At 42.1% G+C, this 27,944-nt stretch overlaps 1 protein-coding gene across 1 annotated transcript; it reads left to right on the top strand.

The window, feature by feature from the left end:
• The first annotated feature begins 3 nt into the window (after positions 1-3).
• On the top strand, positions 4-26,335 carry LOC115075410 (dual oxidase maturation factor 1-like). Its single transcript, XM_029575757.1, has 7 exons — positions 4-126; positions 8,099-8,270; positions 11,447-11,504; positions 12,834-12,968; positions 14,388-14,601; positions 18,590-18,804; positions 25,120-26,335. The coding sequence occupies exons 2-7, from the start codon at positions 8,124-8,126 to the stop codon at positions 25,314-25,316; spliced, it is 966 nt and encodes a 321-aa protein (XP_029431617.1). The 5' UTR covers positions 4-126; positions 8,099-8,123; the 3' UTR covers positions 25,317-26,335.
• Positions 26,336-27,944: the final 1,609 nt, after the last annotated feature.

The following is a 27,944-nucleotide window of genomic DNA, read 5'->3' as shown; positions in this document are numbered from 1 at the left end:
TGTAGCGGATGTATATAAAAAGGGAAGGAGAAGGGGGCACTCTTAGGACTCCAGCAAACCCTGCAGGACTCGCTGGACCGTGAAAGAAATCGTCGCCGGCTGCACAAGACCCTCGGAAGCCACAGGGTAAGCTCAGCATTGCTCTTTGCTGCTTTGGCTTCTCCTGACTGAGAATTCTTTTTTTTGCTTTTTTTCGCTCTCATTCTGTCCATATTTGGAATTCAATTTCTGAGAACCATTCAACCAAGTCTGGGGCATTAGCCTTGACCGTTTTTGTAGTTATTGAATGACAGATGGACACGAGCAGCTTTTCTTTTCAATTACTTCTCTTTATGTAGTGTTATATGTACAGATTCTTACTGTTCTTATTTGATAGGGAATAATAGGTAACTTTAATGAAAGTGACATTTTGTAATTTTTTTATGGCTCACTTTCAAATCACCCCTTGATTTCCTTTTTCATTTCTGCTGAAAGTCACTTAAAAAATGTAACAAGGGATTATTTGCTTATTTTTAATTTTCTATTTCTCACTACATTTTGTTTGGAATTTTTTTTTTTTACTTTTATGTGTATTGTGATGTTGATTTGAACAGTTACTGACAGTAGAAGCAACATCTTCCAGTACGTCTTTCTGCACCCCCGTCTTAGCCCAGTTATTCTCTAAAGAAGGGAAGAAAATGGGAGGTGGAGGGGCACGGATAAAAGGAAATTCAGTAGCCAGATGCTGCATTTGTGGCTATGCAGAATTTGTTGAGATCTGGGCTTTCCCTGCAGCGTTCACCTGTTCTAGTGACCGATTGTATCACTGGAAAACTGTACGCACAAATGTCCCCATCTTCAAAACAATCTGTATTTTTTATTGTTTTTAGCCTTTTTTTTTTTTTTTTGCTCACATTTTCATTGGCAAGCTTTTTTTTTTACCATTTAAGGAGAGCTGTAAGCATCATAGGCAGTGAGCTGGTAGGATTTTTAGTAAGACAGGGAACGGTAGCGGGAGGAGGTGTCAGACTTATCAGAGATAAGGAGGAAGATAAAGGCTGCAAGCATTTGACAAGCCCGTGAGCTTCGGGCTTCAAACATTCCCTTTCCTTATGGCAGACGTCTAGAGCTGCATATTTCAACACACTTTGACCCGAAGTCAGCTATGTTGAAATTGACCGTCACACACATGCAATTTTAGTAAATCAGGGCCAGGCAAATATCTCAAGCAAACATTGTTCTGTTTCCTTTCCTCCCTTAGGCCAGAGGGCTTGAACCAGGATCTATGTTATCTCTGAGGGCGGGGTGGAGGTGCGGGTGTCGTCACGGAGCACGGATTGGGAGAGTGTGTGTGATGTCACCGAGAGGGTGGAGTAGTGCGTCTGTATGATGTCACTGAGAGGGCGAGGCAGTGTGCGATGGCACCGAGGGTTTGGGGGTCTGATCCCTGCACACAAGCCGAATAATGCCCGTACCAAAAAGCAGCCGTTTTCGGCAACTTTGATTTCCTGTGTTCCCAATCAAGAGGAGAAAAATGTGACAATTTCTTATTTATATACAGAGAGAGGCAAAGCAGTGGCAGATGTGCAGGCACAGTGCGCGCACCTGCCCGTAGTTTGTTAACGCACTCCTGCTGTGGTTGGCCCCGTGCGGTCACGATTTATCATCGGGTGTGTGCAGAAAAGCATCCTTCACAAAAGTAAGGTCATCCCTCTGAGAGAATGACAGGCAGGTTCTTTTGCGCTAGTCATGGTACATGAAGCGCTGTGAAGCTCGCAGTCTGGGAAGTAGACCAGTCTTCTGAAAACGTGCTGCCAAGTGTGGTCTGGGTCGGTGGCAACCCGCGCAAGCGGGGCAGAGCCGGGCAGCCCTGCAGGCCATCTTGGGCGAATTGCGCCGAAGCCTGCGGGAGAGCTGGCATTGCTCTGGAGCCCCGCATGGAGTCTTAGAGAAGCCCGCCCCACCTCGGGGCGGGCTTCCCAAGGATAATTATTATTACTCTGGAAGTAGCTTCAGACAATTAGCCCAGCAAAACTCGGGCGAGATGCTAGAGTTTCCTGAGCGCTTGTGCCGAGTGGCTGCTGCTGCAAATGGTTTGTGACCTGTGAGATCTTAGATCTAAAGGAGCAGGCATAGCCTTTCATGCGTGTCTCTACCATGGGAATATCCCGGTAACAATGGGACCTTTAGAAAAAAAAATATATATAGGGGTTAGGTTCTGCTTCCCCCATAGGGCATCTCCTGTTAAAGGCAGAAGGAAAGAAAAACATTTCAGATCAAGGGTCCTGCAGAATTGAACTTTGAAGATCGCACCCCAGATAATCTAATTATGTTAGAATAAAGCAAATGATCCTCAGAGATGTATGCTCCACCACAGCAGGGTTGTTGAGCCTGAGCTCTAAGCCTTGGATTTGCATTAGGAGTGAATGCCATCAAAAACACTCCCTCCACAGAATCTGGGCCACTTACTATATGGCCTGGCTAACCATGGCCACTTAGCCGGATAAGTCCATATTTATCTGGCTAAGTTGTGGTGGCCAACTGCGGATCAGATAGCCAGATAAGTCTGTACTTATCCGGCTAAGTGGCAGTATGGACTTATCTGGCTTATTTATTTTTCGCCTGTCCCTGGATTTTTGTGCCAACACTGCAACTTAACTCCACCTCTGACCAGGAGTAAAGTTTCCAACATCAGCAAAACCTATGTTAGTGCCAGCGCACCTCTCTGCATTGGGGAGTACTGCTTAATGCCCTCGTTTGCATGGCATTTCCATACGAGGGTGCTAAGCAGGACTCACAACTTTCAACACACGTTTTCTGCTCACAAAACTCCTTGTTGCATTGGCAGTAAGTCTTGTGTGCAGAAAATGCGTGGGGAAACCATGCGTTCAGCTGAACACAGTTACTTTCTGCATCGGCCTGTTTGCTTGGGAAAAGCTGCGGATAAAAGCAGGGATAGCTGGAGTTTCTTCAAAGGCTGGGGTGCCCAGAGCTCTAGTGGTTCAAATCAATTTGATAGATTATCCAAAATATGTAAAATGAAGAAATAAAATTGCAAATGAATGTCTTTATCATGTCTTCTCAATGCCAGCAGCAGACAGAACTCTAGTGCAAGCTGCAGGAAATGGTGAGCGCTGCAATGTGTGACTAGTAGGCACTGGGCAAATTGCCTCCACAAATATAGTATAAAGGCAATCCACAGAATAAATAATTTCACAATTATGTATGCTAGTTGCACAGAAATAAAGGTCAGTAAACAAAAAAAAATTATGCAAGATGGTACCCTTTTATTGCACATACAATAAATATTGTACATTTGTTGTCTAGGTTTCAGGAACTAACACTCGCTTTCTCATCTCTAAACAGAATAATCAGGTCAAACTAGGGCAAATGAACTAACAGTGCAACTACACTTCTACATATTAGTTGGAAACTCATGAAATTCATGGCTATTTTTTTTTTTTTTGCACTCAGAATGAATAGCGAGCTAACATCTGTCTTAATAGCTGCAACTAGCACATTACTCAAAATGCAACAGGCCACATCCACTCACTTCTCACAACCTGTTAGCTTATTGCTTGCAAGTATAGGAACACAGAGCAGCGCTGTTACCAACTCCGGTAACTTTATTATTAGAAAATCCTCTGCAGTTATCTTCCTTTGGCTTCACTAGCCTAAAGCTTAGACCTAGAATACAAACTCAAAGTACAGCAGCAAGGAACAGGAGACAGAGAAGTCCCAACCGCAGGAAACTGGACTGATTCCTCTGCTGACTTCTGAGAGCTCTGACTGGGACAGGGATTCAGCAATATTTATATTGCTGCTGCTCGTCTGTGTCTGCTAGTAGTTTCCCCAAGGCTCTGGCTAATGAGCCTTCATTCTTTCTTTCTTTCATAAGCATTTGATATTTTAGCTTTTCCTGATGGAGGGCCCAAGGCAGATTACATAAAGGCATTGGCTACATAGGAAATAGATACAGATATGAGATGGAGATATGAGATAGAGAATGCAAGTAAGTCAAGGTTTTGTATAAACTGCTCCTTGGTTTGGCTGCATATTGTTTAGCGGCCAGCATAATTTGGAATATTTATTGCTTTCACTTTGCTTTTAGTCACTAATAAGTCTATGTTGTTGGTTGTTGCATTTTAGCTGGGTTTGGTTTTTTTTACGTTTGTATTTTGTTTCTTTGGATTTATTTTTCTAATATTTTCTCATGTGTTCCCTTTTTTTTCTGAGCATTTCTTTTGAAAAAGTGGAATATAAAAATTCTCTAAATAAAGCCCTCCTTCGATTGCACATAGTGTTACTGCTTCCTTGTTAGATTTATGGTACTAGTGCAAGATAAGAGTTTGCGCCTGTCACGTCTGCTTCCTGCTTCCCAAGAAGACTGAAGCAAGAAGGAGAGTCCCCAGAGTTTTACAGCATTTCCTGGCCTGAGGCTTAGCTGTCTTATCCTGGCCTCACCAGCTTACTGGGTGCAATTGGACTATGTTCCAGGAAGTCAGAGCTTGATTTTATTCTCCCCTCCCAAACTTTAAGAAAAATGACAAAACCTCTATGCAGTGAGATAGCAGAATTTGCTTAAATGTAATAAAAAAGATATTCAGTATACAAGTGACAGATCCATAAGTCCTGTTCCTTGTGGAATGACTTTGAAATTTGTTATATGAACATATATTGATATATATATATAGAGAGAGAGAGAGATAAAGTGCTTATTTCCCATTAGAGTGCATATATGATAGCTTCTTTTTTTTTTCAATTTTATGGCTAGATCAGAGGTTACATCTGAAAGTGACTAGGATTCTGCAAATCTACATATCAAATCCTTTAATTTGCTACCTCATTTGTCTATGAAAGTTTTTCTTTTTTAGTGAGTTAGGGGGTGGGAAAAGTAATTTTGATTCACACTATTTTAATAACTAACTGTTGCTTGGGAAGACTTTCATCCAACCACAATGGGCCTCCCTGTAGGCCGCATGGCTTCTCTCTAATGTGTGTGCCCTGTTGTCCTTCCACCTGATGGAGCCTCTTTGCACCACGCAAGCTTGTAGTCACATGAGGAGCGTACATGTACATGCCACATACTACAACAGACACCATTCTAGAGAGCCTAAGAATTGTATGTAGATAGATAATTTTGGTGTCTGGGAAACACTGATAGCCCAATAGACCCCCCAATAAAAAATAGAGGTCCTATTTGGAAGAATATACTCCCAATTAGACCAGAAGATATTTAAAAATATTTGAAGGAAAATCTAGACAAAAGGATTCGTTCAAACCTTAAACTCACTTGCAGGAGCCTCTATTGACCTGGTTATGCTATTTGAACTCTGCAGTTCTCCATTCCTAAATTTAACAATATCTTTTAGGGTATGTTAGATCATTTTGTCAGTATGTATTTGACTGACATCCTGAGGTTCTCTGGAGACCTTATGAAACATAGAAGCCATACGAGCCTGGTCCTGACCACCTCAGAGTTCACAAACCTTTTGCCAAATTTGAGAAGTGCAGTTCTGAAAAATGGGTTATAGAATTCCTGGGTTGTGTCGTCTCATCAGATAGACCGGCCATGGATCCAAGGAGGTTCAAAGAGTTTTTGATTTGCTGAAAATATGTAGTGTTCACCTCCACGCCAAGTGTGGGTCACCCAGATTCAGTGTGCTCTGTTAGTCATCTATGCCCTGGCTGTCACCTTTCAGTAACAGATTTCAATTTTTTTTAAGGAAGCCATTGCCATAATTTTGCTATTTCACATGCCTTCCTGGCCACCGAATCTCTGTGAAAGAAGAACCATAAGCTTTTGATTACATATACACTGCAATCTAATTATGCTGCTGCTCTCAAATATAAAATGTTAATTGTTCCAAAGAAGTTTTATTATATTATGTAAGAGATGTTGGTTTTGTCTTGCCTACTGTCATAAATGTAAAAGGGTGGGCATCTTATCTGCTCTGTGCCCTCTTCCTCATTCACTCTGTGCTCGCTGATGTCAGTGGGCTGTGATAAATGACTCAGGGAGGGACATAGCAGAGGATCTCCTGTGTGAGTTTAGACTGAATTTGATTACCTCCTTGCTTTAGCTGCTTGTGAATTTCTTATCCCTGAGTTAGGGAAAAAAACATGCAGGCAGTAATCCAGCAGTAAGACAGGCATTTGCAGTGATTATCTTCCTGTTGGGAAGATATTGTATGTGCACCTGAAGCATAGCGCTCCTAGCACTCAGAAAATAATACCTACAGTGCTTGAAGCTAAATCCTCTTTGAAGCGCCGAAAGGTGGAATCTAAATGAATCAAATTAAATAAATATATAGGGCCGGATTTTAAGAGGTACGCCTGATTTTATAACATGCGTGCGCAGCCGCGCGCATGTTATAAAATCTGGGGTCTGCGCGCGCAAGGGGGTGCACACTAGTGCACCTTACACACGCCGAGCCCTAGGGAGCCCCAATGGCTTTCCCTGTTCCCTCCGAGGCCGCTCCGAAATAGGAGGGGACTTTCTTTCCACCCCCCCCCCCCCCACTTTCTCCTCCCTTCCCCTACCTAACCCACCCCCCAGCCCTATCTAAACCCCCCCTAACCTTTGTTTAATAAGTTGCGCCTGGCGCGCGATCCCCCGGCATGGCTGCTGTGCCGGAGGCCTCAGTCCCGCCCCACCCCTTTCACAAAGCCCCGGGATATACACGCATCCCGGGGCTTGCACGCGTTGCCGGGCCTATGCAAAATAGGCTCAGCGCACGCAGGAGCAGTTACACGCTTAAATCCTTTGAAAATCTGACCCATAATGACTTATCTGGCTATAATTTAGCCAGATAAGTGGCTGAATATGTCAAAACGTGCCACTTAAATGGATAACTTGTGGCATTTGAATATTGACCTCTGCGTTTCTAGCTATCGTAAATGACTGCTTCGTAAAGCAGCTGGTCTCAGAACCAACCAATATTACCTCCCTTTTTACTGCTGACCCTTCCTTTCCCTACGTAGCCAAGCCAATCTGCGGGGGATTAGATAGTCATCCTACAGAATTTTCAGCTTGCTCTAAAATTTTTATACCATTTCTAAACATCTCTACTGATTTATCTAAATGTTCTAGAGAGGTTTATAATCTCCCACAGAGCCAACCTTTCAAGCTATTCCAAATTCTCTAACTTGCCATGCAGCTAAATATTACCTAAAGCAGAAGTTATAGCTTCACAGACAAAGCGACTTATCAAAGGCTTGATCATAGCTTGTGCCTCTGATTCTAGTCTACTGTAAATCAGGCCCCGGGTTTCTAAACCTGTAGGAGCCTTGGCAGTCCCTCTCACCATTGTAATACGTTTTGCTGTTGTGGGCGAGTTTCCCAAAGTGCCTGCAGATCTGTACCGAGTTCATTAGAAAATGTTTGACTTGGTGGCTCCTTGGTCCTGAATTACACTGCAGAAGAGCAGAAATACCTAAACTCCAAGGAGATTTTATTTATTTACTTATTTACTTACTTATTTATTTATTTATTTATTTAAGGGTTTTTATATACCGCGGCTCGTTAGCAAACATCACCTCGGTTTACAATGAACATTAAATTAGCAACAAGCTTTACAGTCCAAAATAATTATATAATGATACATGGCTGATCAACATAAAAACTATAAATAATTAAAATAAACTAAATAATTAAAATAAACTAAATTCAGCAGGGGCGCATGGGGCCGGAGGATCAAGAGTAATAGTACAATATTAACAGTACAAATATTTACAATTTGGGAATATAGAACAAAAGCAGATGTAGATTTCTTGAAGGTCAGAATTAATTGACAGATAATTACAATAATAAGAATATTGCAAGTATATAGGTCACAAAAGGTGTGCTTAGTGATATTGAATAGTAACTGATTGGTATGAATACATATTATTATATAAATGTTATATTAAATATAATAATCTGAAGGGAAGTGTTCCACTCTCATGGAGCAGCAGCACCTCAGCGAGACACAGCAATCAAATTCCTTATGAAATACGCAAGGGCCAAACTCATGCAGTCACTTAAAGGTCCGCCAGGCAATTCTCACAAAGCAGTGAGTGCACTTCTAATTAAGCAGTGCATAAAACTTACTCGTTGTCTCTTTGTCTTTCTCTTTAGGTGCTCCTCCAGCTGAAACGCGAAGATGACGCTCTTCAATGGAATTTACCCTTTTTATCCTCAGCAAAGAAAAATAAGTTTTTTTGATGTGGATCTGATGATTGTAATTATAGTCTTCTTGACCTTTGCCTGCTCTTTTCTTCTCATACTTCCTGGGATCAGAGGGAGAGCGGTAAGTGACACTTTCTTCCTGTCCCTTGTGAAGAATATGTGAGAGGATGGGGTTGCGCAGTGTGCAGCAGGCATCTCTCAGGCTCCTCCTAGGCTGAATATTACCAGGTCAGGGTGCAGTAAACTGGACCCAGCTGAGAACCTTAACAAAATCTTATTTTCAAAAGCTTATTTTCATAGCACACAAATTTCAATTTTTGGAGTTCATTAAACCCAACTGGGTTTAGCCGAGAACTTTCAGGTTAAGACGGTTCTGCTAAGTCCCATCCTGGTGCAAGTGAAAAGAAGACCCACAGAGATTCGCGCCTCCTTTTTCCTGCAGGTACTTCTCCCCTTGAAAATAGCACAGCTAGATTTGAAAATATAAAACTGCATGCGTCATTTCTTCCCTCCCTTCCAAACGCACTCCTGGCTCTGCCTAACCTTCTACCTGGGCGAAAGGACGCGCGTTGCGTACGTTTCGCCGCGTAAAGGCCGAGTCGTTTTCCGGCAGCCATCGCTAATTATCCTTTTGAATGGGTCCTGAACATTTTCTTCCCCAGGGTAGAATCTGAGCATTTCTGTAGGACCTTGAATGCTGTTCTTTGCTAGAGAGGAACGGAAGGGGAGAATGAGGATGGTTGGGAAGCATAAGAATGGGCCTCAGAGGTTAAGCAAGGGCACCGGAAAAGTGGACCTGTATAGAAGCATAATGGGATGCTGTCCACCTTTTAAGCGATTTCCTTTGCTATCTTGTTTGGCTGCATCTTTTCTTTGTGTGCTAAGTTTATTTATTGCAGCCTCTCCCCCCCCCCCCCCCCCCCCAAGCTGAGCACATCACTGAGGAGATTCAGATGAGTAGCAGATATAAGAAGAAAGGGGAGACCAGCAGAGGAGGCGCTGCTAAGTGGATCAGAGACAGAGGAAAAGATACATTTAATTAAAAGAGACCCATCAGTGTGGTGCCCTTGAAGCCATACTGACACATAAGTAGCAGAGAAACACTGGGATCAGGAGGTTGAGAGAACTGCAGAGAGAAGTAATTACAATCAATGGCCTATTCCCATACCAATAATTTAGTGTAGCTGGGTTTAATAGCAACTGCTATTACTGGCATCAGTAGCAAGGGATCTATAGAGTGTATGGGTACTTGTCAGGTACTTATATCCTGGATTGGCCACTGTTGGAAACAGGATGCTGGGCTTGATGGACCCTTGGTCTGATCCAGTATGGCAATTTCTTATGTTCTTATGTAATGTGCTATCAAAACATTTTTAGTGTACAGATGTTAAAAACAATTGCTTTCAAGGTGTGTACCTCATAGTAATGTGCAAGGTAACACAAAAAATGAAGGTCTAATTAGCATGGGGGATTTCCTCTCCCCCTGAATTCCCATTGATAACAATATCCGCTCAATCTCCTGATTCCCATCCCCAGCACCTCACCATCAGGACTATCCCCTATAGCCATCAGATATCCAACCCCAACAAGGAAGATCAGCTCCACCGTGCCCCCTCAGATTCCCCTAACATAAAGCACCCCTCTCCCCACATGAAGCTGTGATCCCTCCCCTCCTTGCCCTTCTATCACCCCTCTGTAATAAGGGCTGATCATTCTGGAAGGTTCAAACGAAAACCACCACGGATAAGGAGGGACGTAATGTATCAACCTACCATTAGGGGAGGTTTAGGAGTTCCCAACCTTCAATGGTACTGGGTAGTCATCCAGATGCGGGCCATTATTGATTAGCATAAGGACAAAGATATGCAACTCTGGGTCAAATAGAACAAGAATCTTCACAGGCAGAAGGAATGTGAAAGCCCTCCTGCCCACACTGCTAAAGTCACCTAATGATGCTGCTAGGCAGGGCTTCTTCTATTGTGTAGTGAAGTGCCACCTAGTGCCATTATTTAGCTACTGCAGGGGTGTGGGAATGGAGGTCTTTGATGTTCCTCCTACTTTGGAAGAAGGGAGGCTTCGCGGAATGGTAAGCCCTCATTCTGGAGGGATGGGAATGGCAGGAGCTTCCTGTTGAGGGTCAGGGGTCAGAGGAAGGTCGGAGGGGGGCAATCTCCAGAGGGTTGTGAGGGTAGATGTCTGATGGTGCTGATAGGTGGGGAAGAACTGCATGCTGTTCAGGATAATTGGAGGGGCAGATTCTTCAGAGGGAAAAGGATCCTCCATGCTAACTGGCTGTTTCACCAGACCAGTTAGCATGGAGGATTTCCAGAGGTAGGTAGACACTTTTATGTCTTAGTGTGCATGGTAAAGATTTTACATCTACTTCGAGATAGATGTTACATTTTCAGCATTACCAAGCTCTATGCACATAGTGAATAGAGCTTGGAGGAAAGTATACCATGCTATTTCCTGTGCACTTGCTAAATCATTGCATTTGATATCCCTTCATTTACACCACATACACACTGACCCTAGTTTAGCATGTATACTAAAATGGTCTTAGCTTGCACACTGAGCTGTATTGCATAGACTCTATAGTGGTTAAAGAGAAAAACACAAGAATGTCATTGCTAATTGAAATGTTAGTATCAGATAATTATTGTGTACTACATAGCGAGTGGACCATCCAAGAGATGTAATCAGAGTCCAGGAAAACGTGACAGAAATAATCTCAATTGTCTCACGCGCCACTGGCCTGATTGAAAAGATCTTCAAAGCGTACCTCTATATGTTGCACCTTACAAGCTAGCTCCAGAAGGAATTTCTTTCTGGCATGATGCAAACTGAAATCAAATGCAAGATACCCTGACTGAAGATTGAGGTTCATTTTTATGCAAAACAGACTTATGTGTAAGAAGGCTTTGTAGTGCTTCTTAAGATTGAAGTGAAGGTCTTCGTGTCCTCCTTATGCCTATATATTTGTTGAAAAAAATCACTCTGTTACTGAAAAAATCAAACTATTGACTACATTTGAATTTTAATGGGAGAGATGGACTAACACAAAAAGATATATTTACAATACTGAAGGGTCTGTGATCTAATTCATGGCAGTTTTCACTAATGTGTGTTTCATACTTGTCTACTGCCAAGATATGATGACCCCATCATAAAAAATTGTGAAAAATCTTCTTCTAATTGTATCACCTTGGAGAAGGTTTTGTTGATGGGCTTCTGGGTGAGGAAGATGGAATGAAAAAGGGAGTCAATGATTAACATGATGTCACTTCTTTCTCATAGAGGCTGTTCTGGTTTGTCAGGGTGATCACCAGCCTCTTCATCGGCACCGTCATCGTTGGTAAGTTCTCCATATAATGCATTGGTTGGAACGCTGACTTTTGAACACGATCTCAGCATTGTAAACAAGGAGCACTTTTCCCTCTGAATTCCCTGATTTTAAGATGAACAGAAACAAAAGCAAGAAATTCCAGACAATGTAAAAAAAAAAAAAAGAACAATTGTAATTCTCTGAAACCAAAACAACTATTGTCTATGGAACTTCTAAGAACATCACTGTTTAACTTCAGAGTTTAACTTAATGCGCTCTGACATGCCCAAAGCAATTGTTATTTCTAATTTACATAACTGGAATGCACTGAAGCAGCACTGCAGGCCAGTGGTGGTGGCCCTGGGTTTTCACGGGCACCGATTTCACTGAAAAGACACTTGGGTCTTGATTGCTTTATCATGTCAGACAGGCCTGGATAGTCTCCACTGTCAACTATTCCCACTGGAGAAAGAATGCTAAATTATTTTTACCATAACCTGCTACATGGTAGAGGGAAAATATATCTATCTTTTCATATCTATGAATCACTAGATACACTTCTAAATATCACTGTACATTCAATGGTATGGTTTCATTTTGTGGTATAACATTGCGATAGTCATGTTGGTTCTGGAGAAAATCAGATTCGTTGCAGTGTAAATGTAATCCAAAGATGATACTGTATAGGAAGCTTTAATTTGTCAGCATTTAAACGTTTGTTGTATAAACAAACACATTTTTGAGATTACATAGGCTGCTTCTGCAAAAGTGCAGTATATCTAAAGATGGGAACTTATTTGCTCTCAAACTTTCATGCACTGCATCGGTGGATCCCAAAAACCTCTCCCAGGGGCCCCCCCAGTCAGTCGGGTTTCTGTATCTCCACAATGAATATACATGAGAGATTTGCATGTACTGCTCCTGAAATCCCGACTGACTGGGGGTCCTCCAGGACAGGTTTGGGAACCACTGAATTACATCATCTTTGGATAATGTTCTTGTTGGTCCAGCATCAGAATCTGCAAAGGATCCATGCAGTACTTCCATGATACTCAGTGAGAGGGTTACTGTGGCTTTTCAAGACAATTTCTCAAGGACAAATATTTCAAAATTGACTGCTGCTAATTTATGTGCTCTACTTTTAATTTAACTCGGGTAGGCAAGACATTATCTGCCAGTAATATTGCGACAAATTTATTTTGGCTACTATAGAACAAAACATGTCATGGGGTTTTATTATATTTCAGGTTATCCAACTTTGTTTTGCATGCATCTGAATTTGTGCATTTCATCTTTGCATGTTTTCATTGCTGGCCTATCCATAGTCTTGTTAATGACCACTACTAACCTTTTTGGCAGCCGTCAATTTCACCAGCGACTGGGAGGTTGGCTATGTCTCTACAAACACCACTTACAAATCCTTCAGCAACGCCGTTGTGAATGCGGATATTGGTCTGCGAGTTGGACTAGCAGGGGTCAATATCACATTAACAGGTGGGTATTTAATATTGAGACATTCAAAGTATGTAGGGCAATACCAGATGCTAAACACACTGATCTGTTCATGATCTCTACCACTTCAGTGAACATTTTTGAAATGTATTGAACTAATCAGTAATGGTGAACCTTTTTGAACTCAGGTGCCATCAAGCACTAAATACTCAGAATTATTAGATTCTGGGTCCCACTTATAGTGGGGCCTTGCTCATTTCCATTGTGGGCTGTGCCAGTAGAACTAGCAATGAGTTGTATTTTCAGCATTTGTTCTATAGCAGAAGTCTGTGACTCCTATACTGAAGTATTCATGAGATATATTTGAATATGCATGGTCTTAGATCTAGGTTCATTTGCTTATTTGACCAATCTGAAAAATTACACATGTGTGTGTGGCCCTGAAGGACTCGCTTTGAATGCCCCTGTGCTGTAGGTTAGCCATGGCTAGTCCAGATCTTGGCTGAGAAAGGAGCGAAGGTGAATCATTTTGTTCTTTACTGGGTATTCATGTTATGGGTTGTGTAGAGTCACACAATCTCAGCTCTCCATCTTTGCATCCTGTGAACAAACCTTGAATAATGCACAGATTCAGAAAAAAAATTGTCTTATTGACTGAGGATGTTTCAAGAAACATAAAAAAGTTTCAGATATTTGAATAAGTGACAAAATCAGATCATACCACAAATGAGAAAAAAAAATGTTTTCAGAAAAAGGAGCTAAAGAGCTATTGGCCAAGGCTAGAATTATCTGAGTACATTCCCTAAACTTTGAGTACATTGAATTGTTAAAATGTTCAGTAGTGGGCATCACTTGATCTTTGCCGGAAGCCTTGCCTGTTTTTCTACCCTTTACCCTGGGAAGACTGGATAAACCAGTTGGTCTTTTTCTGCAATCAACTAGTACTACTATGTTATCATAAGCCTCTTGTACTGCCTTATGCAACCCCCATGATATGTAAACAGGGTAAAGATGCCTTGAAATGAGATCTGTGAACTTTTTATTCTGATTGATTTACAAATCACAAGGAAGCTACTAAGTTCAGTGATTTGAGAGGGAAGATGTTTGCATGGCTCAGCCCATGGCAGTGACAAGTTTTCGGACAAAGGATCACAAACAAAAACATAGCTTCACACTTGGGACACACATGAAATGGCACAGAATGAATTTTCTAGCCTTGCTGTAACGTTAAAGTGCTCCCATTTACTATGTGCTTTTTGATAGGCTACAGAAAGTGTAGAGTGACTCCTCTGGGGACACTGGATTTCAGGCAAAAAAAAACCCAACACAGAGCCTGGGCTTGGCAGTGGATTTATCTCAGCTTTCTCCAGCCGCTGTGTGGTGCAATGAGAGGATCGTGTGTATGGCGCCCACTTCCATTATAGGCCGAGTGCTCAGGGGACACTGGGTTTTGTTTTCCAGGAAATCCCGTGCATCAGATCAACGAAACCATCGATTACAACGAGCAGTTCATCTGGAGCTTCGGAACAGACTACGATGAGGAATACCATGAAGGGCTGCAGAAAGGTCTCCCAAACCCCATTTTGTACATCGCAGAAAAATTTACACAGAGCAGTCCCTGTGGCCTCCACATTCAGTACAGAATCTCAGGCCATTACGCATCAGCTACTATGTGGTAAGTAAGATGTCTATTTTTTTATTTTTTTGCACGGTCAGAGACGTCATAATTAGAGATCTTCCTTCATCCTTTCCTTGGATGTATAGGGCCTGCTCCTTCCTCCCCGCCTGTCCCTTGCCTCTGATGTTGCATTACCATCTTACATATTTTTCAGCTTGCATGCATATGGTCTTCTATTCGCGAACAGAAATGTAATCATCTGCTTCTGTAAGTAAGTGGCAATTTCAGAAGCATTTTATCTCTTTCTCCTGCTCAGTTGCTCACAAGGAACCATCAGCACACATTTCAAGCGGTCTCAGGTTACGGCTGGTAGGGAATTTTTGGCCTCAATAAGCAAGTTTACTCGTTGGGTTTTTGGGCATGTTCTAACTGGGAGATCCATTATCAAACTGTCGGTCCCAAAATGGTGATGTTAGTGTTCCCACTAAGGACTGGCAACCTGATTCAGAAATGAGAGTGATGTCATAGAGCATCGCTCCGGCAAACAGGCCAGGAAGGAAGGGAGAACTTAGAGAAAGTTTCTGTTATTCTGCTCTTAAATGAAATGACGAATGGGAAAGTGCAAAAAAAGTATGCATCAGTCACCCCCTTTGTTACGTGTTTTTCTGCTTTGCTGAAACATGTGTGTCTACGAAATTTTATTTCCCCCAGAAAAAGACGAGCAGAGCCGAGTGTGCAGCTGGATCATTTCTGATCCCCATGCCAGCCAGAGTAGGTGGAGCAGAGCCCCGTCAGGGTAAAAGCAGCAGATTTGGTGCAGGACACAGGCAAACGAGAAAGCACCAGGGATGGGAGAACTGGAAGGCAAGCTACAGTCCCAGGAAGGGAGGGGATGAGCCGGGGGGGGGGGGGGGGGGGGGGGGAGGGGCGGCACGGAGTGTCTATGCCATCGTGGTGAGGTTTCCATGTTACAAGAGGTAAGAAAGTGTCTAGGGGGAATGCAGCTTCTGTAAACTGGGGACGGGCTGGCAGCAGGCACAAGAACTTTACAAGATGAAGCCATGTCACTGTTCATTAGCCAGCCCACTGGTGGTGGAAGGGGAAGGGGGCAGGAGTGGCACTTGCTGAGTGAGCACATGAGCAGCAGAAAAACAGCTGAAGTGTGTGTGTATCTAGCAGAGGCCCCGCTGGGGTGAAATGTTCAAAGGCATTTCGCATGTAAAAATAGCATACATATAGCGAATATGCTATTTTGTAAACATCGAGAGTACTGGTGTATTTTTAGTTTCACATCAATATTTTACAATGAAAAATAAGTGGCAGTCTAGGGCCATTCAAGGGTGGGATGCAGAAATATGTGTGGTAGTTGCTGTTTTGTAAGATAAATACACATATGCATTACGGAACTTGTTCGTATACTTTTACTCCTATTGACTCGCACAGGCGAAATTGGAATTATTTTTTGACTGCAGTTTATGGGTGGGAGGTCTGGGAGAACTGGTGGGGGTCTAGGTGAGCCAGAGAAGGATTGGTGGAGGGATTGACGAACTGGTGATTCCAAATACTGATGCGTACTTTACAAAATACTTCCACGTTTAATTATGGGTATTCATTTATGCAGTGTGATGATTATTTTGCATGTAAAATATATATGCACAAGTTTATAAAATGAGTAGAGAAAGTATGCATTTTCTTGCTTTGGAAATGTACACATGGACCGAAAAACGTGTACTTTTGTAGCAGAACTATGTGGTATATCAGACAGTTAAGACAGCCTCAACACCAGGCGTCGCGCGACAAAGGGGCTCTCCCCGTTGTGCACCCCTTCGTGCAAACCTTTGTGTATATGTAAAAATTTATTTTTATGTTTCCTTTGTTAACTAAGCTGTTTCATTGTATTCGACTAAGGAATTTTTTCCTGCTTTTTCTGTTTCACTGTAAACCGGCATGATTTGCATTTAATGCAAGAATGTTGGTATATAAAAGTTAAAAATAAATAAATAAATAAATATTATAAACAGTGCAGTTCCCACTACACAATTTTTAAAATACTAGCATTGATCTTTGCATATCCACTTACTCGTGGAGATGCTGTTCCATGGATATGGTTGTAAGTTGGGCTCTCCCTTTACTCATGCTAAAACAAAAACAAGAATTAACTCCCGATGCAGTAAGCTAATGGTATGCTAATGCACCAAGAGTTAAAAAATAGTGCACTAACCCAAAAATGTACACAGAAGAAAATACTTAGCTCGCATACATGATTTATGTGAATTAACCATACTTTCTGCACAGAAAAGGTTTTGGGCATAAATCATATTCTTTGTGCACAAAACATCTCTGCACATCAAACATCATTTCTGCACAAATCGTGTTTCTGTGCATCAATTCCAAGTACAGGAACCCTGCACCATGAACACCAGGTTCAGCCGCACAGACTAATATTAGCCCCAGAAACTTTACTCCGCCAGGAGCTAAATTTCCAGCAATAAGAAAACCTTAGGTGCCTCTCTGCAGTGCAGGGCAACAGCTGATGCGTGGGATTTGCATGGAGGCGTGCCGATTTGTGTGCATAGATTTTACTCATGGTTGTGCAAACAATGTTTGAGTGCTAAGGAGTTAACCTATGTGCAGAAAAATGTGCATACAACTGGGTGCAAACATGTATGCACAGCTGAGCACACCTTTTTACTTTGGGGCTAAAGATAGAGTGTGTGTGTGTGTTTGAGAGGGAGAGAGAGCATCTGTGTGTGCCTGAACCTGTGCCAGTGTGTGTGCTAATAGTTTTCTGTGACAGAGAGCAGCAGGAGTGTGTATGTGCATGTGTCTGTGTCAGAGTAAGAGCTAGTGTGTCTGTGTGTCAGAGAGAGAGAGTGAGAAAGAGAGTGAGTATGTGTGTGGGTAAGAAAGGCTTTGCACCTGTTCCTTCCCTCACCTCTCCACAGTTCACAGCCAGCTTTGGACCCTGTCTCCACTCCTACGCCATTGTTCCACTTCCTTTCTGTTACCAAATTAAGCTTTGCCTGGATGTCTTTATTTTCCTTAAGCGTGAACTATAATCTCTAATGTGCTTTGCAAGGCTCTGAAGACTGTGGTCGGTTAAACCTAGCACAGCAATTTACTTCTGGCTCGATGTCATGCACCACACGAGCTACATTCCCTACGTGATATCATTCAGCTCCCAGCTGATAACCCATAATAATTTAGTCACTGCAATTAAGAGAATTCCTGGTCACTTACTCTAGCATGTCTGAAAAGCAATGAGCTGGGCAGGAAGGTGTCCACGGTTTCTAAGGGACAGTCACCTGGCAGCTTCATTCCCCCTAAATCCTTTGCAGTGCAACAGGGATGTAATATAATTGGCGTGGCTTAAAGTTTAGAAAACACTGCTGATCAAGAGCTGCAATTGCATAATATCTCCTGATTAAAGATTTTACAAAGATTTCCCGTAATGGCAGCCTGGGGGTTCTGTAATACAAGAGGAGTGGAAGAATGGCTTGTGGGACCTCCAAGAGTATCCAGAATCCTCTGACACGCAGAAAAAGCAACTGAGCATCAGGGAATGAGGAGCGGGCCTGCTATTGTACATTACCCAAATTCAGACGCTCCAGGCTGCATGCAATACACTTCCAGCTTGTAAAGTACACCGCAGAGCCCGCGGGCCTCCCAGTTATATGGCAGCTGCAAAGCACACAACACTAGATTTAGTAATTAAGGACCCTATATTTTTATGGGATTACTGTGCCCAATATATGCAGTTAGTTAGCTTAACGGCATTACTACATGAATAACAACTATTTCTTCACAGCTATCTTGGTGACATGGTATTTACAGCACCCTGGTTAACAATTTTTTTTATTTTAAGTGTACCTGTTGTATATCCAGAGTGTAATTACTGCGTATAATAAAGTAAGGATTTAAATTCCTTCCACAGTCTAGATGAGAACCTGGAGGCTACTGGAGTAATGTGTTAACCCTCCCGGCATTTCAGAGTTTGCACAGATTCGGCAATGGCATGAATGTCTTGGTGTTCTGTGTGTTACAGGGTGGCCTTCTGCACCTGGCTCATTTCCAATGTGCTGTTCTCCATGCCGATGTTCGTGTACGGAGCTTACATGATCCTGGTTACAGCCGCCTTTATGATCTTCTCGCTGGTTTCGTTCTCCACCGTGAAGAACTCTCCAATGTGCGCCATTCAGTTTGGCACAACAGCCCTGCACACGGTCTTTGGGGGATCCTTCTGGCTGACTCTCGCAACAGGTTGGTAGTGGACTTGAGCCTGACCTGTATCTGTGGCACTGCCACATGTCAGATTTGAGTGGGCGGCATTGTACTCTATAATGTCTTTAGTGGCCATATTAGTACATACTGTATGTAATGGAGCAGACTGGGAGGGAACTGGGGAAAAAGGCTGAACGCGTCGCTGCACGTAACTGAAAAACTCCCCCCCCCCCCCCCCCGCACATGCGAATGGAGCACCCGCCCACACAGGCACACGGCAACACGCTCATTTTATAAAATTGGCGCGTCCATATGCGCGTGCCGGGAGCCGTCTGCACATGGACGCACGCGTGCGCCTTTTAAAATCGACCCCTTAGTGTACAAGGGAAACCAAAGACAAGGGAAAAAGTATTTACAGCAGTTATTTGAGATTTACAAGCCTAGGAGAAATCTTGGTTCAGCATCGGAGATCTTATTCAGTGTTCCTACAGTCAAGGACGTTTCAAAGAGCTCCTTTGGCCTCCGTTGGACTATGGTGCCATGACTCTTCATTTTCAACTACTCTGGCTTTTTTCCCCCCTATTTTTATATTCCTTCCAACTTACTTAGCCCAGTTATTGCAGTGATAGCACTTGGTTAGGGGCTTCAGATTGCTGCTCCTTCTAGAATGCAGTAATATGGACTCAGAGCTCAAACACTAGATGTCGCCACTGAGCGATGGCCAAGACTCTCTCTGCCAGGGACTGTGAGCCTTGCCTCCATAGCATCCTGAGTCCTAGTCCGGGAATCAAACGCAGGTCTTCTGCATGGCAGTGACCAGCACTGCATTCATTAAGAGGTAGATTTTAAACGCCCAGCGTGTGCATTAAGAGGGGGGATGCATTCACAAGTCGGGCTTACGCGTGCCCAGCGAATTTTAAACGCTGCCCTCGCGCATCTCCTGCAGGGCGCACATCTCACTTGCTTTCGTAAAGGGGCTTGGTTTAGGTAGGGTGTAGAGATGTTCCGGAGCGGGGACAAGAGATGCATACGTGAATACTCACGTGCCTGGGGTGCGCGCCCAGCCCAGGTACCGCGTAAGTTTACTTCTGCTATGGAGGAGGTGTAACTATGGAGGAGGTGTACATAAATAACATTATATAAGATGTTATTTATCTTTCAAATACTGCATATGAAAATAAAACTATTTTAAAAAATAAATTAAATATGAAATAAGTTATCTATAGTACCACTTGGCTTTATGGACTACCACAGTGGCAGTAGCTGTCTTCCTGGGCTATAGCGCACCACCTACACTACGTAGTGGGGCAATAAACCTAGGTCATCTGTACCACAGTGAATGCCACTATAGCCTGAGACATGGAGCTGGCCCCATTCCATAATCTTTTAAATTCTAGTAGGCTGTTTGTTCAAAAGTCAGATCTAGTTTCAGAGTCCAGCATTAACGTGATACTGTTTCTTATCTACAATTTGTTCAGTGTATACTGGGCTCTGCAAGATGCTCGCTCTGGTTACCGTACTTTTAGCAGAGTAGACACGGTAGAACGGGTAGATATGAAAAGAAAGACTTTAAAAAAAATTGAAAAGCTTGTCAAGGGAATGGCAACTATGCTTTAAACACCAATTCCCTGCAAAATCATGAATTTAGGATGCAGAATTTCAAGGGCCAAATCCTTGATGGAAGGGAAGAACTATCAAGTTACAAAATGCCAGCCAGCATCATTTTGAATACGGGGTCCGGCAGCAGTGGTAACAGTCGAAACAAAAAAGGTTATGGGTCAAGTGCAGCAGCAGCAGCTTCGACCTTCAATAGAGAAAAGGAAGCAATTCCAAAAAAGGTTATTGGGTTGGTGACCTGGCACGGCCTGGCAGAAAATCGCCACGGCCCAGCAGAGCGGGATCACATCTTTGGAGTCTCCATGGATGAAGTAAAGAAGCCACTGGGGGTGGGGACAAGGGGAGGGGTGGCATAGAGAGAGGCCTGGGGAGAAGGGTTCAGTTTCTAAATATCTGAGAGGTGGGACTTTTTTCTATTCTGAAACAAATGGAAATGAAGCATATTTTGGTGCACAGTCAGGCCGATGCAATATCAGCTTGCATAAAATGGGCGATCATGATTGAGCGTCCGCTCTCCTAACATGCGCCCAGCCACCTCTCCTGGGCACACGATGCATTTTTTTTAAGTGAGGGGGTCGCGCTAAAAAGGATGCGCTAGGGATAAATTGTGCATCCCTTGCCTGTCCATGGCATCGGGCGCCCAGGAGAAGTGGCTGTGTGCACAGAGCCACGGGTTAGGAAAATAGACGCTGAATTAACGGGCGTCCCTTTCCCTAACCTAACTGCCTGCAACATTTTTTTTCATGCTGCTTCCTGCTCCTCAGAAAAGCAGTATTTTGGGGATTTTTTTGTGGCTTTGTAGGAGTTTTTTTTAAGACATCTCGGCGCGCATAAGTCTTAACGCTAGCCCTGGGGCTTGCATTAAGTTTTCCATGTTAAAATGTGCACATCAGGCGCACAGGGATTTTTTTTGCATTGCGGGAGTAATAGCTAATAGCCTCATCTACATGCGTTTATGTGGATTGGGCGCTATTAGCTTATGTGCTGGTTTGGACACACATTTTGGATACACTAATCCCCTTATTGCATCGGGTGTTAGCCCAGCACGTCCAAGAGCTCCTTAGCCTGTGTGCACTAGCTCAGTGCACAGTATAGCATCGCCCTGAAAGAGAGGTATCACTAGTAGAACATCTATAGGTCTCTAAGATGGTAGAAGTGGGTCAAAGGAGGGCCATCAGAATGGTCCATAGTCTACACTATAAGTCATACAATAGAAAGATAGGGAGAGTAATTTTCAGCAGTATGCATAAGTCAGCACATACACACATTTTTATAAATTTTGAGCAGGAGCTACACAGTTTATAAAATACTGCAAATGTCTGCCCCAAAAGTACATGTTTACGTGTCAGTATGCAAACATTTTTTTAATAAACGGAGCCACATACTTTTACATAGCTTACAAAAGTACACTTATATATTTTACACATGGAATAATTGTAACTTGTGTGTGAGTACCACAATTTATGCATGAAGTCAAGTATGAGGTGACTTTTAAAAGTCTGACATGCACATCAATCGGGGGTTGCGCAAATATAAGTCGGGCTTGTGCAAGCTGATGTATTTTAAAAAGCGCTCAGATGCACACGTAAATGTTACAGTGCGCACATTTAGAAAGTTTTCAACAAGGGGCAGGGCGTGGGCATGGTCTAGGAGGGGCATGGGCGTTTCAGGGCACGAACCTGAGATGTGCGCATAAATACATATGAAACCCGTGCACGCCGAGCTCCCCGCTCGCATAACTTTACTTCTGCTATGGAGACTGTGTAAGTTAAAATGTAAAGAAAACTAGGCAGATCTGCAGGGTTTTAAGGGTCAAAGCTAACTGGGCATAGTGAAGGCTATCAAACTGGGGAAGCTGAGGACCTCTCTCTTAACTGGGCAAACTGGGTCGAACTGGTGAAACTGGGAATGGCATCATTTTAAAATCCCCCGATTTACGCGGCAGGATTTGTGCACACAGGTGCGCATCCACTTAAAATTTGGGGTACATGTTTGCACGGCCAGGCTATTTTATAACATGCACGCACAGGCACGCAAATCTAGGGGTTATCCTTGATAATCAAATGAATTACAGATCTCTCATAAATAATATCGTAAAGGATGGATTCTTCAAATTACAAGTTTTGAAAAGGTTGAGACCTCTCCTCCATTTCCAAGATTTCCGTTTAGTGCTACAAGCTATCATTCTCACGAAAATAGATTATTGCAACTCGCTTCTACTAGGCCTCCCCGCTAACGCCATAAAACCCCTACAGATGCTGCAAAACGCAGCAGCAAGGATCTTAACCAAGTCCAATAAAAGAGACCACATATCACCTATTTTGAAAACCCTACACTGGCTACCTGTGAAATTCAGAATACTATTCAAAGTGCTCTCAATAACCCACAAGGCTCTACACAACTTGGCGCCACTCAAGCTCAAAATCCCTCTCCGATTCCACACCTCCTCCAGACCAGTAAGACAAGCCTATAAAAACAACCTACATACACTACCGATGAAGTCAGCATTAAGCAAAAGAGCCTTCTCTACAGCGGGCCCCAAAATCTGGAACTCTCTCCCACCAGAACTCAGAGCAGTGCAATGCTCATCTACATTTAAAAAAAGACTCAAGACTTGGTTGTTCAACCAAGCTTTCCCATAACAGCTTCCTGTGGAACATCTCGGCCAATGATTACCCACCTGAGAGCTATTTAGATCATCTATAGAACTCACTTAATCTATGGCAGTCGAAGACATAACCTAGTCTTATAATTAGCAACTGTTTATTTAACCTACATTAGGCACTGTATCTTCTACTTATACCTATATTAGGCAATGTATCTTTACTGGTTAACCCCATATTTACTTATCCAAGTTATATCGACCTGTTCTTTGTAAGACATTTACTTGTCAATGTTATTGTTCTGTTAAAATGTAAACCGAATTGATCAGTAATTCTGTTATTGGAAAGTCGGTATATAAAAATGCTAAATAAATAAATAAAATTATAAAATGGCTGCATACGTGGGCATGGACCGACGTATACACGCAATTGTGCACAAGCGCGCTGGTTTGAAAGTTACTGTCAGTGCGTATTTTGCTTATGAAAATACTTGTGCATGTGCTTTTAAACACCAGTTCTCCAACACCTCTAGCAGTTCATCCTGACCCTCTGCCTCTTAACCCAGATCTCCCAGTCTAGATAGCCTGTATGGTCTTTTTCTCCTGTCATGGTTCTATGTAAAAGATAAGTGCAATGTCAGTTCCACGAGTCAATTAGCAGCTGTAAAAGCGTGCATACATGTTCGGTAATGTATGCATGCATACCACTTACAAAATACTAACCTATGTGCCCTAGAATGCCGCACATTTTTCCTTTTAACATTTACCACACATTCTTCTGGATTTTGCAAAATACTACAGGTTACTTGCACACGTAACTTCCAGTTTTCTGCGCTGAAACCTTTTGCAAATTAACCTTTAATAGGAGCTAGAGATCTTCTTTCTAGAAGAAGGGAAAGGGAAGATATGATGCAAACATTCAAATATCTAGCAGGCTTCAGTAGTATACCAGAGGGAAGCATTTTCCAAACAATTAAACTGAAGGACAAGGGGGTCATTATATGAAGCTCAGTAGGAATTTGAGAAGATACTTTTTCACTGAGAAGGTGGTACCTACCTGGAACAGTCTTTCAGCAGAAATAATAAGAATAAAATCAGTGGCAGAATCAAAGCATGCCTGGGAGAGACAAAAAAAAAATGATCTTAGTGGTGGCCGGAGGGAAGGAAAAGACCACAGAGTGAATATTTATTTAATCCATTATATATTCCACAATTTCTTATATTCAATGTGGATTACAACATTTAAAACATATCAGCATAAAATGCAACATAAAAATGTATATAAAATAAGACAGGAAATGTCATCATTTCCTGTAAGACGCAACTATTGCTAAATTCACTGGAATGCCATAATGCTTTCCTTTGGAAAAAATTGCGCCCTGAAGAAGAAAATTTCTTAGTTCGAAACGCAGTCCCGTGTTGGGCATTTGAATTTATAGTGGGCTATTGGACCTCTTGGTGTTTTTCAGGTTACACAAGATAAGTCTATTATGACTCGATATTTTTAAATTTCATTAAAAAATTATAAAAAGTACTGAGTATCAAAGACAGTGAATAATGGCCGATGATTATTTATAAGGCTGAATAATAAATGTGCAAACATATACCGATGATGCCTAGTATGAAGGTCATTTTATTTAGTATCTAGATGAAGTAATACATCTAAGAAAAAATTCAAGGGGCTAAGGAGGACTATTTTTTGCTCTGTTAAATCCACCTGACCTCAATATTGATGTCACGGGAATGAGTAGTGTTTCTCTTAAGTGAGGGCACTTTATAAAAAATAAAATACTTTTATTTTATTTTAAAAGCAGCCCTATCTGTTTTATCCCTGAGCACGTCAGTCAGTGTTTAATGTAAAAGCAAAAGAGGATCCATGTCAAGGAAAAAGGCACTTTAAGTGACTTGTCCAAGTCACACTGGACATGATGGCTAGGGGAATAAGGCTTGACTCTGTAAATTCACAGCTTTGTGCATTAGCCACTTATATTTCAGTACTAGCGGAAAGAATGAAAATCCTAACTCATAGGTTAATGCTTCCAGAATAGCGCCCCTGATTGGCTGAAAAATACCGAGTAATGTATCACATGGGCTCCTTTTATTACACAGCTACTTATTATTGTTCTTTTTTTCAGGCCTTTTATGTGTGCTGATTGGAGTGCTGGTAATTATGATGGACATCATCATGCCTGAAAAACTGAAGGCATTTTTTAACCTGGATGAGGAAGAGGAGGAGGAGATCGTGGTAGAGGAATACATCAACCCACACTTTCTCAAAACGGATGCATTTTCCCCACCTCCACATTTCACACTGACCATTAAAAACATATAGGTAGAATGACTGGATTCTGATATTGCGAAGCCAAGCAATATGGATTTATTGACATTTTCCCCCGGCAAATGGCTGCCTACAGGCCTCATAATTCAAGGAAGTCTAAGGGGTTGTAGCCTTGGTCATAAAACTGCCACCGAAGACACGAGATGGGAAAGTTCAACTTTCTGAAGTTGAAGGCGTATTTCACTGGAAATGTAGCAGCAAGAACTTACTAAGAGGAAGATGGTGGCTTCCATTTTTATACAGTCGCTAGTATTTACTGCTGAACATAATAAATGCTCATGGCTGGAGTTACCTGTACCTATTTGGAATAAACCCCAGCAGAGGCACCACTTGGAACACAGAAAGGACTTTTAGGACCCCCTAAGAATCCTTCCAAATGACTATTTGAAGAAGGCAACCAAGAAACCAAGCTAGAAGTCCTGCATATAAAATTTAAATCTCTGTGGGATCTGCGTGTACCCTTCCATCCCCAGCCTTCCCCTTTCACCCTATGGTTAGGTCCCAGAGCTATAAGCCCAAGAGACAGGAATACATTCTGTCCCTGCCATTCTCTGTATGACCCTTGCATACTCTCCCATTGCATTTTCTCTTTCTCTCTCCATCTTCTATTACTTTTTCTCTCCATCACTGTCTATCTAGCTCTTGTCCAATTAGTGCTTTCCTTGAAGGGACACTGACCTATAAATTACCTCAACGTTTACATTCTAAACTCATGAATTAGGTGATAAATGTATCCGTCCCACCCTATTGATTTTTAGCACTTTTCAAAACAACTGTAAAGTGCTTATACAATGGTTGAATCTGTCCATTCATCCAGAGGCACTTTAACTTTCATTAAAGTGGACAGATCAAGTTCAAGCTTCATGCAAAGGCCAACCATGGTCCTGGAACTTACGCTTTTGAGGTTCACCAGAATTTGATTGGTGAAAAGTTGAAAAGTGATGAATTTCAGCAAGTTTAATGAGTAAATATGGCTGATACTGTTGAATGTGCATAAAGAGGGTAACTTTATTCCCATGGGGAGTGGGGGGGGGGGGGGGGGGAGGGGTGTCTCTCTTGGACTAATATGTGGGCTAAACAGTAGAGATTATAATAGTCCTAGCTGCAGAAAGTGAAAGTTTAATTTTCAGCACTGTTCATCTCACAGTACAAAAAAGCTTATGTGGCGATTCAGTCTGTTTGGACTTTCTTCCATGTGGACTGATCAGGGTCAAATTTATAGAGAAGGCCAATCATAGGCCTGGAATTCACTCTATTGAACATGACCGCAGCCTGATAAGGGTGAGCATTTTCAATAGGGCCACATTAAAAAGTGATTTTTGCTTCCTTTACATTAGAAAATACCAAAAAATGATCATGAGTGGGAACCATAGAATAGTGAATTCTCTCTCTTCAGCATGATAAATACTGAACAGAAGCAAAATCTGGACATGATATAGACTTGTTCTAAGTTATCCCATTACTGCTAGTCCTGAAATTCTCCAAAATTGGTCTCTAACTCAGAGCACTAGAGTGATAGTCATCTGTGGGTCCATTCCTTGGTCTTCTGGCACATCATTTATATATACAGGAGCACACCATGTAGTAAGTAGCTGGTCAAGCATTTCCTAGTACTTTGCCTAACAAGCCTTGTGAAAGCAAATCCCTCTCCCTTGTCTCTTTTTCTAGAATAGCAAAAGGTAAAGATTTTAGTGTTTACGTAAATCTATTTAAATGTTCATTAGAACCACTACAGTTCTAAATTAGAACTCATAACCTAAGGTTCTAGAATGTTCACAAAGTCCCTGTGACACCACGTTATGACATTAAGAAAATGAAACTAGATGGGCATGTCTTAGCCATGCTGACAATTCTGATATACTGCTGGCATCCAGTACATGATAGGAGTTAGAGTAATAACAATATGATCTATATTGTAGTAGGATTGTATGTTCCACGAGCAACATGTTTTATATGATTATGTGTGCAAATAGATATGTGAATAAAATTGATAATTTTTTATGATGCTGTGCAATGTCTTTGTTTTTGAGTTCTGCGAAAGGAGCTACTGCTAGAATAACCCAACAAGAAAACCTCATCTGAGAGTCACTGTAGATTATAAAAGAATCACATTTTCAGTCCCAGTTGAAGCCTAACGAAACCAATTGAAATTCCAATTGGTTAAGGTGTAATTATTTCATAACACATATGGGAAGTTGTTGGGGGTTTGTTTTTTTTTGTTGCAATTTCCACGGCTATCAAATAATTTTCGTACCCGTAACACTTATCCACATTCTATACTGACTAAGACCTCATCAGAAATTACAGAAAGTCAAGCTGTAGGGCATTGGTATTCAATATCTGGCTAGAGACTCTGAGGAAGCCTTAGGGAGCGTAATTTTGTAACAGCACGCATAGCGGTGAAGCATTTTCAAACTTATGTGTGTGAGTTTACTTTGAAAATCTTCAGGCAAATGGCTGCGTACACTTACAAATTACCTCACATAAAGCTACCGCTTGAGGCAAGTTAGGTGCATACTTTTAAAAAATCAAATTGCATGCATGAAAGCTGCAACTATGCCTCAACTCCGCCCCTCTGGAATGCCTTTCCAAGTTACATATCTACTTTTCCACACACTATCT

Source organism: Rhinatrema bivittatum, chromosome 13, assembly GCF_901001135.1.
Source record: "Rhinatrema bivittatum chromosome 13, aRhiBiv1.1, whole genome shotgun sequence".
NCBI classification, from domain to species: Eukaryota; Metazoa; Chordata; class Amphibia; order Gymnophiona; family Rhinatrematidae; genus Rhinatrema; species Rhinatrema bivittatum.
Note: the sequence above shows the minus strand (reverse complement) of the source record. Positions and strands in the feature narration are given on the sequence as shown.

Bases quoted from the DNA above. Each gene is read 5' to 3' on its own strand.
- LOC115075410 (XM_029575757.1), top strand. From the start codon at position 8,124: ATGACGCTCTTCAATGGAATTTACCCTTTTTATCCTCAGCAAAGAAAA. The intron at 12,969-14,387 runs GTGGGTATTTAA...TTTGTTTTCCAG, and splicing joins GGTCAATATCACATTAACAG to GAAATCCCGTGCATCAGATC. The intron at 14,602-18,589 runs GTAAGTAAGATG...TGTGTGTTACAG, and splicing joins TACGCATCAGCTACTATGTG to GGTGGCCTTCTGCACCTGGC.